This window comes from Ranitomeya variabilis, chromosome 5 (genome assembly GCF_051348905.1).
Source record: "Ranitomeya variabilis isolate aRanVar5 chromosome 5, aRanVar5.hap1, whole genome shotgun sequence".
Lineage (NCBI taxonomy): Eukaryota > Metazoa > Chordata > Amphibia > Anura > Dendrobatidae > Ranitomeya > Ranitomeya variabilis.
The window spans coordinates 267,630,305-267,644,343 of record NC_135236.1 but is presented as its reverse complement, the minus strand read 5'-3'; the positions used below and the strand labels follow the sequence as shown (position 1 = coordinate 267,644,343).

The 14,039-nt window shown below is 43.2% G+C and overlaps 1 protein-coding gene across 4 annotated transcripts in view; it reads right to left on the bottom strand.

Moving 5' to 3' along the window:
• Positions 1-14,039, bottom strand: part of SCAPER (S-phase cyclin A associated protein in the ER) — a 369,596-nt gene that overhangs the window by 91,583 nt on the left and 263,974 nt on the right. For all 4 annotated transcript variants that reach the window (XM_077264248.1, XM_077264247.1, XM_077264249.1 and 1 more), the window contains one exon: positions 7,027-7,150. In XM_077264248.1, the coding sequence (XP_077120363.1) occupies positions 7,027-7,150 (124 nt within the window). The remainder of the gene's footprint in view (positions 1-7,026; positions 7,151-14,039) is intronic.

Here is a 14,039-nt window from a genome sequence, read left to right as displayed (position 1 = left end):
AGTCACTTAAGCTCGATCTTCCAGGATGGGATGAGGGCGGTTGTAGAAAGACTGGATAGTGGGTTCACTCAGGTGAACACACTTTTCCAGGAAGTCCACAGATGCCTTGACCGCCTGGAAGCTGACCTTCAGAGACCGGCGCAACATTTTTTTCCCGCAATAGAGCGGGGCGTATCGGAAAACATTCCGCCTTATCTCCAGCTCTATGTAATGAAGGCCTGTCAGGCTGCTTACAGAGAGGCCATGCAGCAGTCCCAAATGCAGTCAAGATATCACCAGCTGCCACACATTTTGCTTCCTACACAGCAACAAGGGCCAGCACAGCACCAGTGGCAGAATACGTCAGCTCCACAAGGACTTGGATAGGGTCATTCCATATCAAGTGATCCAAATATGAATATTTTTTTTACCTGACGTCTTTAGATTTTTTTTATTTTTTGTTTTTATGAAGTACAACTTTAGTTAGTTACAAATTAAAAGTTTAGAATTTTTTTCTTCATCAGTTAATTTTTTACAGATTTTTAAAGTTTTAAAAAAGCGCAGATTTTGGCCTGGTATGGCTTTACATTTTTTATCATATCTCGGGCTAGAATTAAGATATAGAGGTGGGAGAGGCATCATTTTTCTCAGAACGGTACCGGCTTTCATTTGATATGTCACAAGACTATGTTTCTTTATATTTTGTTTTGGTGAAATCAAATTAAACATTTTGATGCGCAATTCTGAATAAAACGTATGTTTTAAAATTGTGAAAACATGCATGTGTGTTACTTGTGTCCTTGTTTATATTTGTACAGGGATTCAACTTGGGATCTATCAAATTTGTATTTTTTTTAAGCCTTGAATCATCTGATTTTATGTTTGTGTGAGTTTCTTCCTTTTTTCTTTTCAAATTACAACTTATTGCATTCAACATTTATATGTAACAATAAAGAAACGCAAAAAACAAATACCAAAGCGTGCCAGAATAAATACATCTTAATCATCATAACACAACTTGCTCAGCATTTTCAACCTGAATTCATTGAACAAGCCAAAAGAAAAAACGTGATCATATCCTCAAGTGTGATTTTCTAAATACAGTCTGATTCTAATTATATGTTAAAAACAAGATTAAAAGAACCAATATTTTTACCAAGTATTTATACATGGAACAATTTTTTTTCTACTATATCACTAAACATGTCATTTCTGAAGTGTTTAAGAAGAATAGTCCAGTAGTTAAATCCTCGTACTATAAAATATGAACTAATCAAACAATTAATGGTAGGTTGTTACACTGGCCTTCTATCATCAATGTGTCCCTTCTAGTGGCTGAAATGTAATCTTGTCCGTAAGCGCTTACTAGTAATGGCCGTTTCCTTTTGTGTCAAAGCATATGCGGCTGTCATGGTGCTCGGCTCCACCTGAGTTAATATCTGTTTTTTGTTCACTTTTACAATGTCTGATTTTCTTGGATACACAAAGGACGGCGCTGGACCAGAAGGTGCAGAAAAGTCCTTTCTACCTCTTCATTTTCACAATCTTTGGAGAGTCCAGTAGCCACCAGCGCCGATCATATTCACAGGTCACGTAACCAGTAGTGTCATCCACAGCCGATCTTGTGCCGCCTTCTACCACTTCATGGACGTCACTGTCTTTATTTCCACTACAGATGACAGTCCGGTATTGCTGAGTCCCTGCGATGGGTTCTGCTTCCTGTAACCAATATAACAAACTCTCCTCCTCCTCTTCATAGTCCTGGTTTGTACAATACATGAACTGGATGTTAAGAATATTTTTCTCCCTCCATTTGAGGAGTTGTCTGGGTGTTCAGATTTGTTGCGAATACGGTCTGTGGAGGCCCGAGCTGCCGGCCTGTCATCTGCTCTGCAGTCACTGTCTACCCCTGTTCAATCTCAGGTTGGGCCCTAACAAAGCTTTCTCCTCTGTCCTCTCCTGCTTCTAAGCTCTAACATAATAAAATAATACAGGAATATCTAGCAATCATGGATTATTTGGTAAATATGGACCCCACACTTCTACACGACAGACTGAACAGACCTGAAATCAAGATTTTTGAACTGACACTGTAATAGTTTTATTTTTTAAAATATGATCCCATCACGATCCCAGCTTGTATTTTGGTACAGATGTGGCTAGGAGCATAACAGGGACATGTGCTGTTTTTGAAATTTTTTAATTAAACGTTTTTTTTCGGAAATGCGTTTTAAAGTTTTGGCCTTGCGTTCGCATAGGTAAAATATTATTAAAGATACTCTTGTGACAGCCTGTACAGTTCTGAGTAGAATGGTGTTTATTTTGTTTCTCTATCTCTTTTCTAGCCTGAGTTATGGGGAGAAATGTAAAGGCAGGCAACACCGAAATTCGCACTTTTTCCGAACTTTGAAAATCAATAAAAAAAAAATATCTAGAATTTTTTTTTCTTCACATTTTGCATTCTCTGACACACTATTACCAAATAACAAAATCTCAAAAGAATTAAAAATATAGTGGTAAAAATCATTGGTTCACTTGACATGGAATGACCCGATATCAACAACTGTCTTCAACACAAGTGATCTATCCTCCACCACCACCGCTGGACATTACGGCAGTTCCTACAGTTCCCAGCTACACCACACAGCCGACTGCAGCACCCCTGCAGCATGCAGGTCCCACCACACAGCCGAGTGCAGCACCCCTGCAGCTCCCACCACGCAGCCGAATGCAGCACCCCTGCAGCATGCAGCTCCCCTGCAGCATGCAGCTCCCACCACGCAGCCGAGTGCAGCACCCCATGCAGCTCCCACCACACAGCCGAGTGCAATACCCCTGCAGCATGCAGCTCCCACCACACAGCCAAGTGTAGCACCACTGCAGCATGCTGCTTCCACCACGCCGCCGAGTGCAGCAACCCCTGAACAAAAAAGAAAAAAACGCTGAGGGAGCAGCAAAAAAAAAAAAAAAGGCGCCCTGTACACACCAAAAACAAATTCCAGGGAGAAGAAAGCTTGGCAAAAAAAATTACCCACCACCTCAACCCTCACCTCCCAATGTGTCTCTGTTATCCAATCTGTCTACACCTTCCCTTGTGTCTATCCCTTCCAATTTATTTTCCATTCTTAATGGGTCTTCTTCCCTCAATGACCCAATCATCCATTTTGTTGCCAGTTTCCCTGTAACCACTCCCTCATCCACTCCTACCCAATCATCCCAGCCCGACATCCCCCTGGTCCACAATGTCACACCATCGAACAGACCCCGAACCTAAACCCCATTTTTATTTATTGTTTTCAAATTAATGTTTGTTAAACTAAAAATTGTTTTTATTTTTGTTAATAAAAAATCTTTTGTTTTCACAATCACTGTGTTTATCTCTTTATTTGAAAACGCACACATGTGTGTATTGTATCACGGGTGTTATAGTGGAGGTGTTATTATTAAAGTCAGCAAACAATACAGGTACATTTACAAGCGGATTAAACCATTTCATCTTGCTATGTCACACGTCCAATATCAGAAACAAAGTAAGCAGCAAAGTTATCCCTCATTTGGAGAACTTCCACTGTAGTCCTCAGAGGGTGATCTTTGTAATCCCGCAATGTCCTAATAACAGGTTCCTCAAGTGGTGTCGCTCTTTTGCCAGGATGTAAATGAGCAGAACAACACACGCTTTGACAACCTCATCAATTGTCTCAGTTTTTAGATAGATGGCTGTTCCCAAAATGCGCCACTTAGATGCCAGCAAACCAAAGGCACACTCCACAGTTCTTCGTGCCCTTGTCAGTCTGTAGTTGTAAATCTTTTTGGTGTGATTCAAGTCCTGACTTGAGTATGGTTTTATGAGGTTGGCACACATTTGAAACGCCTCATCCCCAACAACACAAACGGCATTAGCGGCCCATCAGTGTTCGGAAGAGGATGTGGTGTTGGAAAATTGAAATTATCACCATACAAACGCTGGCCCATGTCAGAGTCTTTGAAAGTCTGAGAGTCATTTCCTCGTCCAATTGAGCCAACGTCAACAAATCGACAGTCAGAATCTGCAATCTCCATGAGGGCAATCGAAAAATATTTTTTGTAATTTAAATACTTGGATCCACTTCTAGCAGGTTTCATAATCCGAATATGTTTGTCGTCCACAGCGCCCAAACAGTTTGGAAAATTACAAATGTCCTTGAATTTTGCAGCATTTTCCAGCCAGAGTTCAGTTGTGGGTTGGGGAGGAATTATTCACGCAGGAAGTCACAAAGTACGGCAGGTGACTGCAACTATCCCAGAAGGGGTGGACACTCCAATCCGGAATTGAAAATGTAGAGATCTTAAGGTCTCTCCGGTAGCCAGGAATCTGCCAAACAGAAAATGGACAAAAAAAGATCAGTACATGGCTTTTATAACAATAATACTAATTACATGTGTTTCTTTTTCAAAATTACGTACCTCAGGGTCACCAAGAGACGTTCCTCAGCAGGAATTGCTTGAAGTAGTTGTGTGTCCTGCCTGGTGATGGATCCTCGGACACGTAGCAGCAAGTCATTGAAGCTCTGTTCCGACATCCTAGTGTAGTCAAAAAACTTAGTGTTTTTAAGAAGCTCGGTGTACAACGAGTGGTAGGCTCCACGGCTCTCTCAGTGTTCAACGATGGGGTGTTGCCAATAGCGACGACGACGCCTTCTCACAAGCCACAGCAATTTCAATGAGAAATCAAGATTAAGATTGAAGCTCTCCACGTTAAGATCCATCTTGTAGCTGGATACAGCATCAAAAGATGAGGCTTTCATCTGTGCAGGGTCTATATATAGAAATCCCATGAGACACGCCCATTGTGTGTGTCTTGTGTCAAGGAAATTCTACAGGAAAAGCATTGTCCGCATACCCATTTTCCCCATGGAAATATCGAACGCAGGGCATAAATAACGCAAACGCATGCACACGCAGCTTTTTTTGGCGTCATGCGTAAGCTGATGCGGATAAAAAATGCAGCGTAAGCATGCATTTAAATGATACGGTGCGCACAAATACGCTAATGTGAACTTAGCCTTAGAGCACACAATATTAAAAAAAAAGAGAAAATGCTGGAGTGCTGCTTGAAAATCAGATTTTTATGTTAAAGGGAACCTGTCACCCCCAAAATCGAAGAATGCTGTAGATAAGCCCACCATAAGAGAAAAAAAATCTAATAAAAAATGCATTTAAAGGGAACCTGTCACCCCCAAAATCGAAGGTGAGCTAAGCCCACCGGCATCAGGGTTATCTACAGCATTCTGTAATGCTGTAGATAAGCCCCCGATGTAACCTGAAAGATGAGAAAAAGAGGTTAGATTATACTCACCCAGGGGCGGTCCGGTCCGATGGGTGTCGCGGTCCAGTCCGGAGCCTCCCATCTTACGATGACGTCCTCTTCTTGTATTCACGCTGCTGCTCCGTTGCAGGCGTACTTTGTCTTCCCTGTTGAGGGCAGAGCAAAGTACTGCAGTGCGCAGGCGCCGGGAAAGGTCAGAGAGGCCCAGCGCCTGCGCACTGCAGTACTTTGCTCTGCCCTCAACAGGGCAGACAAACTACGCCTGCGCCGTACAAGAAGAGAAGGAGGCCCCGGACCAGACCGCAGAGGGACCGCCCCTGGGTGAGTATAATCTAACCTCTTTTTCTCATCTTTCAGGTTACATCGGGGGCTTATCTACAGCATTACAGAATGCTGTAGATAACCCTGATGCCGGTGGGCTTAGCTCACCTTCGATTTTGGGGGTGACAGGTTCCCTTTAAATGCATTTTTTATTAGATTTTTTTTCTCTTCAATTACTTACTATCTATATTGAAAAAGATAAATAAAAATAACGGAATTTGTGCAATTTTCACACTGGCTACTAGGCTAGGTCTCACACTTTCTGTTCTTTTCGGCAGCCACAATGACATAGGCAGCGCTACACTGGCTCTGACTCATTGTCTAAAATAGGAGAGTTTTCTAGGCATGCTTTGATCTGGGCAAAAGTCATTGTGAAGAGGAGAAGGTGAGCTGTCACCATCCCCTATTGTGACTAGTGGCTCCTATCTTCTGTAAAGAATAAGAAGGATAAGGGTACCGTCACACATTGAAATTTCCATCGCTACGACGTTACGATTCGTGACGTTCTAGCGATATCGTTACGATATCGCTGTGTCTGACACGCTACTGCGATCAGACACCCTGCTGAGAATCGTACGTCGTAGCAGATCGTTTGGAACTTTCTTTCGTCGCTTGATCACCCGCTGACATCGCTGGATCGTTGTGTGTGACAGCGATCCAGCGATGTCTTCGCTTGTAACCAGGGTAAACGTAAAAAAACAAACCGTACATACTCACCCGTCGGTGTCCTTCAGGTCCCTTGCCGTCTGCTTCCTGCTCTGAGTGCCGGCCGGAAAGTGAGAGCAGATCACAGCGGTGCTGCGCTCTGCTCTCACTGTACGGCTGCACTCAGAGCAGGAAGCAGACGGCAAGGGACCTGAAGGACACCGACGGGTGAGTATGTACGGTTTGTTTTTTTACGTTTACGCTGGTCACCAGGGTAAACATCGGGTTACTAAGCGCGGCCCTGCGCTTAGTTACCCGATGTTTACCCTGGTTACCCGGGGACTTCGGCATCGCTCCAGCGCCGTGATTGCAACGTGTGACCGCAGTCTACGACGCTGGAGCGATGATTATACGACGCTGCGATGTCACGAATCGTGCCGTCGCAGCGATGAAAATTTCAATGTGTGACGGTACCCTTAGTCTGAAATAAGACTTTATGACCTGCGTGGAAATTGCAAGATTTGTAAATGTTAATATTGACTACATAAAATACATTTAACATAAAAACCTGATTTAAACAATAGGTCATTCTGTATTGAAATATTCCTCTTACTGCAAATTCAGATGTCTGTGAAACATGGTACTTGTACGGACCATGATTATTAACAATATTTTCAATGCCAAAAAGAAAATGAGGCAGAAGTCTTGATACGTTTAAACGCAACCAGAAGTTCAATAGCATTAGAACTTCAATCCAAAGAGAAGAGTCAACTTACCGACAACTGCTGTATGAGGAGTTCAAGAAGGAAGGTGATTTTACTGCTCATAAGGACATAAGTGCAATTCTCTGGACAGTCACTGCAGGTTAATATGTAGATATTTACAGCACTGCAGGCAGTCCTGCAAATACAAAAACAGTTATCAGACATATACATATGTGCATGCAGCGCTTTCAAAGACAACTCCAGTAATACCTTTGAATGGCCAGTCCATTCTTTCAATTCAGAGAAATCAGGGTTTATATTGAAAGGGCAAATGAGGATGAAGTACTATGGTAGATTCAAAGCCTGTGTCACTCCAACTCTACTCCCCTCCCAGCAACTTCCCCTCCTGCCTCACAGCCTTGTCAGTCAAGCAATAGGAGGTGACACTAGATGAGGAATAGAGCTGGAGTGACTGAGAACACAGATCTTCAGCCTCGTTTGCATATCAATTCAAATGCTGATTGGACTGACCATGTAAAGGTACTGCTGGATTTGTCTTTGAAAGGGCTACATGTGCATACAAAACTGTTTGGGTTGTAAAAACATGCTGACAGATTCACTTTAATTGTTAACAATGGTAAATCTGGAAAGTGGCCTGTATAACAAGTATTTTATTGACATGTGGCTCACAATTGCATGCTTTGGACTAGCAAAGTACACTGAAACTAAAGGTACCTTCACACGAAGCGACGCTGCAGCGATAGCGACAACGATGCCGATCGCTGCAGCGTCGCTGTTTGATCGCTGGAGAACTGTCACACAGACCGCTCTCCAGCGACCAACGATGCCGAGGTCCCCGGGTAACCAGGGTAAACATCGGGTTGCTAAGCGCAGGGCCGCGCTTAGTAACCCGATGTTTACCCTGGTTACCAGCGTAAAAGTAAAAAAAACAAACAGCACATACTTACATGCGTCCCCCAGCGTCTGCTTCCTGACACTGATTGAGCTCCGGCCCTAACAGCACAGCGGTGACGTCACCGCTGTGCTTTCACTTTCACTTTAGGGCCGGCGCTCAGTAAGTGTCAGGAAGTGGACACCGGGGGACGCATGTAAGTATGTGCTGTTTGTTTTTTTTACTTTTACGCTGGTAACCAGGGTAAACATCAGGTTACTAAGCGCGGCCCTGCGCTTGGTAACCCGATGTTTACCCTGGTTACCAGTGTAAAACATCGCTGGTATCGTTGCTTTTGCTTTCAAACACAACGATACACAGCGATCGGACGACCAAATAAAGTTCTGGACTTTATTCAGCGACCAGCGACATCACAGCAGGATCCTGATCGCTGCTGCATGTCAAACTAAACGATATCGCTAGCGAGGACGCTGCAACGTCACGGATCGCTAGCGATGTCGTTTCGTGTGAAGGTCCCTTAAAGGGAACCTGTCACCACGTTTTTGGAAGATGGGATAAAAATAGCGTTAAATAGGGGCAGAGGTGGGCGTTACATTAGTGTGTTTGTTATGCGTTTATTACCCACCTAAGTTGCCGAAATACCTTTGCAAAGTCTCCGTTTTCGCCTGTCAATCAGGCTGGTCTGGTCAAAAGGGCGTTGTCTTCCCCCAGATTTTGCGTAGTTTTCCGTTGGTGGCGTAGTGGTGTGCGCATGCCCAAGGTCCCGAATCCTCTGCCAGGGGATTTAAAAGAGCGCGCTGTTCGTTTTCACTGGTGATCGGTGGGCGCGGCCATCTTCCTTTGGCCGCGCGTGCGCAGAAGCGGCGCTCTGCTGGCCGCGGCTTCAGGAAAATGGCCGCCGCGATCTCCATCTGCGCACGCGCGGCATCCCGCGGCCATTTTCCTGAAGCCGCAGCCAGCAGAGCGCCGCTTCTGCGCACGCGCGGCCAAAGGAAGATGGCCGCGCCCACCGATCACCAATGAAATAACGAACAGCGCGCTCTTTTAAATCCCCTGGCAGAGGATTCGGGACCTTGGGCATGCGCACACCACTACGCCACCAACGGAAAACTACGCAAAATCTGGGGGAAGACAACGCCCTTTTGACCAGACCAGCCTGATGGACAGGCGAAAACAGAGACTTTGCAAAGGTATTTCGGCAACTTAGGTGGGTAATAAACGCATAACAAACACATTAATGTAACGCCCACCTCTGCCCCTATTTAACGCTATTTTTATCCCATCTTCCAAAAACGTGGTGACAGGTTCCCTTTAAGATTGATTCACCAAAGTTTTAACACGTCAGAAAACTGGCGTAAAAAGCTTTGAAAAATTGCAAAAGTTTTGAGCAACGCGAGGAAGTGCAAGAAATTAGCCACCTATCACTTTCTGTTCATGCAATTTTTTACCACCTCCGAAAAAGTGGGAAAAATTAGGGTGGGAGGGGGTATGTGTACGGACACCCTAATTATGAATATTAAAAAAAATTAAGCCTGTGAAACTTCATTAATAAATAACAGAGTTGAGCAAAAAGATTGACTGTGAGCCCTACTGGGGTTCTCATGTACCAGTCGGTGATTTGTTTTGTTCAAGATTATTGTACTATTGTAAACAGAGCTACAATAATAATAATAATTTACAAGACACTGCTCCAGCAGCTACGTTGGTGATCCGTGATTGTTAGACCAGAAACCCCCGAACCTCCTCTACCTGCCAACATCCCTGATGCCTTTTTTGCAGTGCAACATTATTGTTGCAGTGTGACGAACATATGACCGTCAGCAGGTAGGAAGACGTCGGCAGGGCTCTGGTCGATGATCTTATCAGCAGGGGAGTTATTTTGTTATTATTTTCACAGTATGCTGAACAAGACATGATTTTGTTGCTTAGTTTCACTAGATATAACAAATGTTTTTAGGTGCTAAGAAATATTTCTTAGGTTTCTTAAAAAGGTTGTCCCCATTCAGAAAATCCCTATCACTGGGTGCAGGGCATTATAAAAACCAAACTGCACTTCACTCATTGTCCTGCACAACCACTGAGTGTCCGCTGCTGCCCCTAGTGTCTGAGGATGAGTGCAGCGCTGAGGTTACATCAACAGCCAATCACTGATAGGGGCGTTACGGCAACTCAGAAAAAGCCGCTGAGCTCAGTGATTGGCTGCAGTGCTGTCAGCATGATGTCAGCGCTGCTGCCAGTATCAGACGATGGGAGCAGAATGGGAGGCACAGCGCTAAACCCAGACAATGCAAGTAAGTATGTTTGTTTTTTTAATTAGTAATAAACTGCACCCGGGGAGCGGGATCTTCTAAAAGGAGCAACCACTTTAAGAAACAGGATATTATGAAAATATAATGAAAATGTCTTCCTTGAACCAAATGATTGTCCAATACAAGTGAAACTCTACTGCATCCTGAATACAGAAGAAACACATGTGCCCTATATAGTCTAAAAATTTAAGATTCAAAGTATAATTTACTAAATAACAAACTATAAAAAAAATCATAAAAGCAATAGAAATCGTATCTACATTTAAAGAAACAAAAAAACCTAGGGGGATAAATGGTATTATCAATCTGACAGTCAAAACAGTGGAGAAGTGCATGACCTGGGAGCCTGACTCCTCCTGTACATCTGGCAGAGCAGCCAGATCGCCATCTGCCCCGGACACAAAACACAGAGATCATAGTCATCAGGTCCTAGACTTCTACCCAAAAACCAGTGAAAAAAGTCAGCATGATTACATGGACGGCAGAAAGACTATTTGATATGGTATGGGCTCTTTTGACACATTTGTAGTTAACTGTAATTTAAGGCAATAGTTTACCTCGCGACTGCGCATCTACATGAAAGAGACTGCTTTTAGCTCACAAGCATATTCGTTTGGTTGGTGAGAATCTTTATTCAGAATTTTATTTTGAATTATTACTCCAATTCAATGTCTTAAAACTAACCTACACATATAATTTTATGGTTGTATAAATCTCTGGTATGACACAATTTTGTTAATTATTTTTAAAATAATTGCCATGCTCATGTACGATGTCGACGTGAAAGGAACTAGAAGAACCTTGTCCACCAGCCCCATCCTCTCTCTAGGCTCATTCTCTGACGTGCAATTGACTGAGCAAGAGACTAGCTCGTAATGTTTCCCACACACATGGGAACACATGTGGTTGGATTCTTCCTCTCCATCCCTTAGTTAGCACATAGTGGAATGGAGGAAATCTTACAGAAGTACTCAGTTGCATAGCTGTCAATGCAGCTCTGAGTTGAGGAAAAAGACTTGTTAGAAAGCTCAGCACAATCTTTTGGAGTATCCCAGTATTTTCGCATTCTGCTCCTCAATGCTCTTACCTCTCCATAGAGTGCAACAGGAGGTGTAAACAGACACCTCACTGATCTTGCAGACCCTCTTGTCTTAAGCAGGACAAACTTGAGTTTTGTTTTTTTTTTTTTTGGGGGGGGGGGGGGGTTCATGGAGGATGGTGAGCTCAGAGGGGAGATTAAGAAGTGGCTTATATATTAAAAAGCAGAATTCTCTAATATGATATATTATAATTTTTCTAACAATCACCTGTACTATTGATTTATGCAGTTTGTTGAAAGTACAGTCCCACTTAAAAAGTGCCAGTCACCTCTTCTGATGTTCAGTATGTGGTTTAGAAAATGCTGTACGTGCACTCCTCATAAACAAACCATTCTGGAGCAGCTTTTATATACTGCACAGTACTACACATTTCACTGCTATGCCTCCTAGAAATTTATAAATAAGTTTATAACTTGGTGTTTCCAGTCGGCATTGTGTTTCTCACCACCATGACACTTTCCAATCAGTGTTGTGTGAGTGGACACACCTTTTGACAAGAAGTTTTGACCCTGTAACAAACCTCCTTGACACCCAGTTGGCAATTTATAAAGGTCTAGTATACCAGCAGAACGGCACAACAGAGTACCGTATTTTTCAGATTATAAGACGCACTTTTTTCCTCCAAAAATGTCGAGGAAAATGGGGGGTGCGTCTTATAGTCCAGATGTTCCTAATCTGGCTGTGGTGGGGAGGTGGGGGAGCGGCAGCGGGTCACTGGAGGCAGGAGCTGGCTGCTGCGGCTAACTCCTGTGCCCGCTGCTAAAGAGAAATTAATATTTACTCCATTCTACGCCCAAGGGCGTGGAAAGGAGTGAATATTAATTTCTCTTTAATAGCGAGCACAGTGTTATCCACAGAAGCCGGGTTTTTGCAGCTGCCCGGCGTTCCAGTGTGCCGGCTACTTAAGGCAATGAATATTCACTGTATTCCACTCCCATAGGCGTGCAATGCAATGAATATTCCCTCCTTTTAGTAGCGGCACACGTGAAAGCCCGTCAGCTGCAGAAACCCGGCGGCTGTGGCTGACACTGTGCTCGCTAAAGAGCAATGAATACTCACTGCGCTCCACGAATATAGTCCCGGCATGGAGAACAGTGAGCTGGCGCCATGCATAACACGATAGGGTTTGCGGCCAATCATACCAGGATGGGGATGGGGTCCCTGCATACCAGGATGGAGATGGGGTCCCTGCATACCAGGATAGGGATTGGGGCCATGCATATCAGGACGCAGATGGAAGCCCTGCATACCAGGATGGGGATCGGGGCCAATCAGACCAGGATAAAGGATAAGGATGGAGCCATGCATACGAGGAAAGAGATGGGGGCCCGGCATACCAGGATAAGGATGGGGCCATGCATACCAGGACAGAGATGGGGGCCATGCATACCAGGACAGAGATGGGGGCTATGCATAACAGGACAGAGATGGGGGCCATGCATACCAGGACAGAGATGGGGGCCATGCATACCAGGATAGAGATAAGAAAGGCATGCATACCAGGATGGGGGACATTTTTTGCTTAAATTTTTATTTCTAATTTCCTCCTCTAAAACCTAAGTGTGTCTTATGGTCTGGTGCGTCTTATAGTCATAAAAATACGGTAGTAAGAAAAGACACTTAGAATACATTATGCTGCCATAATTGAAACTAGGCAGACTCCATCATAGTCAATTGGACCCATCTGGCGCTGTTTGCATCTGTTATGCAACACAACTGTACTGTGCATGAATTCAGTTTCTTAGTTCCTAGAAAGGAACAGAGGAATTAAATAAATGCTGGTGTGAATAGAGCTTTGGCCAGTTTCTAGCTAAAAATTTGCATGAGAGTTGTCAACCAGGTGTCCTAGATTCACAAACTGATAATATAGCGATATAATTTATTAGTTGTGCATCATTGCTTACTAGACAACTTGTTATATGACAAACAGTCGAGTGAGGGAAAATATTTTATTGTTTATTAATTTCTGTACCATACACTCTGTCATACAACACATACTAAACAGAACTAAATGTGTAATTTAATCTGGAAGTGCCCTGGAGGAGGGTGAAAAAACTTTTTAGAAACCATCAGCTATTTTTTTAAATTAGGGATTAAAAGCTTTGCAAGTAAAATTCACACCAGGCTAATATCATGGTGTAACCATGTCATATTCCTAACTTGCTGGTTATACCATGACTGTTATAGCATTTCCTCAGCATCTATTAATCTTGGTTTCTAATTTCCAAACATTAATAGATTAAAGAAAATATGGAAATTCTATATGTGCACAACTTTTACAGCATATTGCTGAGTTTCCTGCTTTGTGCCATACTAAGTGAACCAAGCATCCTTTTATCCTCTAATCATGCATGAATTAATACTAGTCCTCTCAGAAATCCAGTCGAAGTTTGACCTTATTTTAGGAACTATTTATAGGGATTAGTTGTACACCTCAAACAGAGGCTGGCCAGACAGCTTTATGTTGTAGGAGGGCAGATTGGAAGCCACCAATATATTAATCCTATTACGAAAAGAATCAGGAACCACCTGTTCTTGGCTTTTGTCATAAGAACTTTGAGGGTAGCTAACACCAGCTACTACCAGTGAGATGAGAGTCTCTCTAAGAACAACTTCACTTCCCATTTAGATTGTGGTAAAATACTGAAATTACTATAAAGTATTGTATGTATAATTATACATAAAGTTTATTTAGATTGTGGTAAAATTCTGAAATTAGTATTGGAAATTGTGAGTAATATATCTAGGATCCACACTTCATTT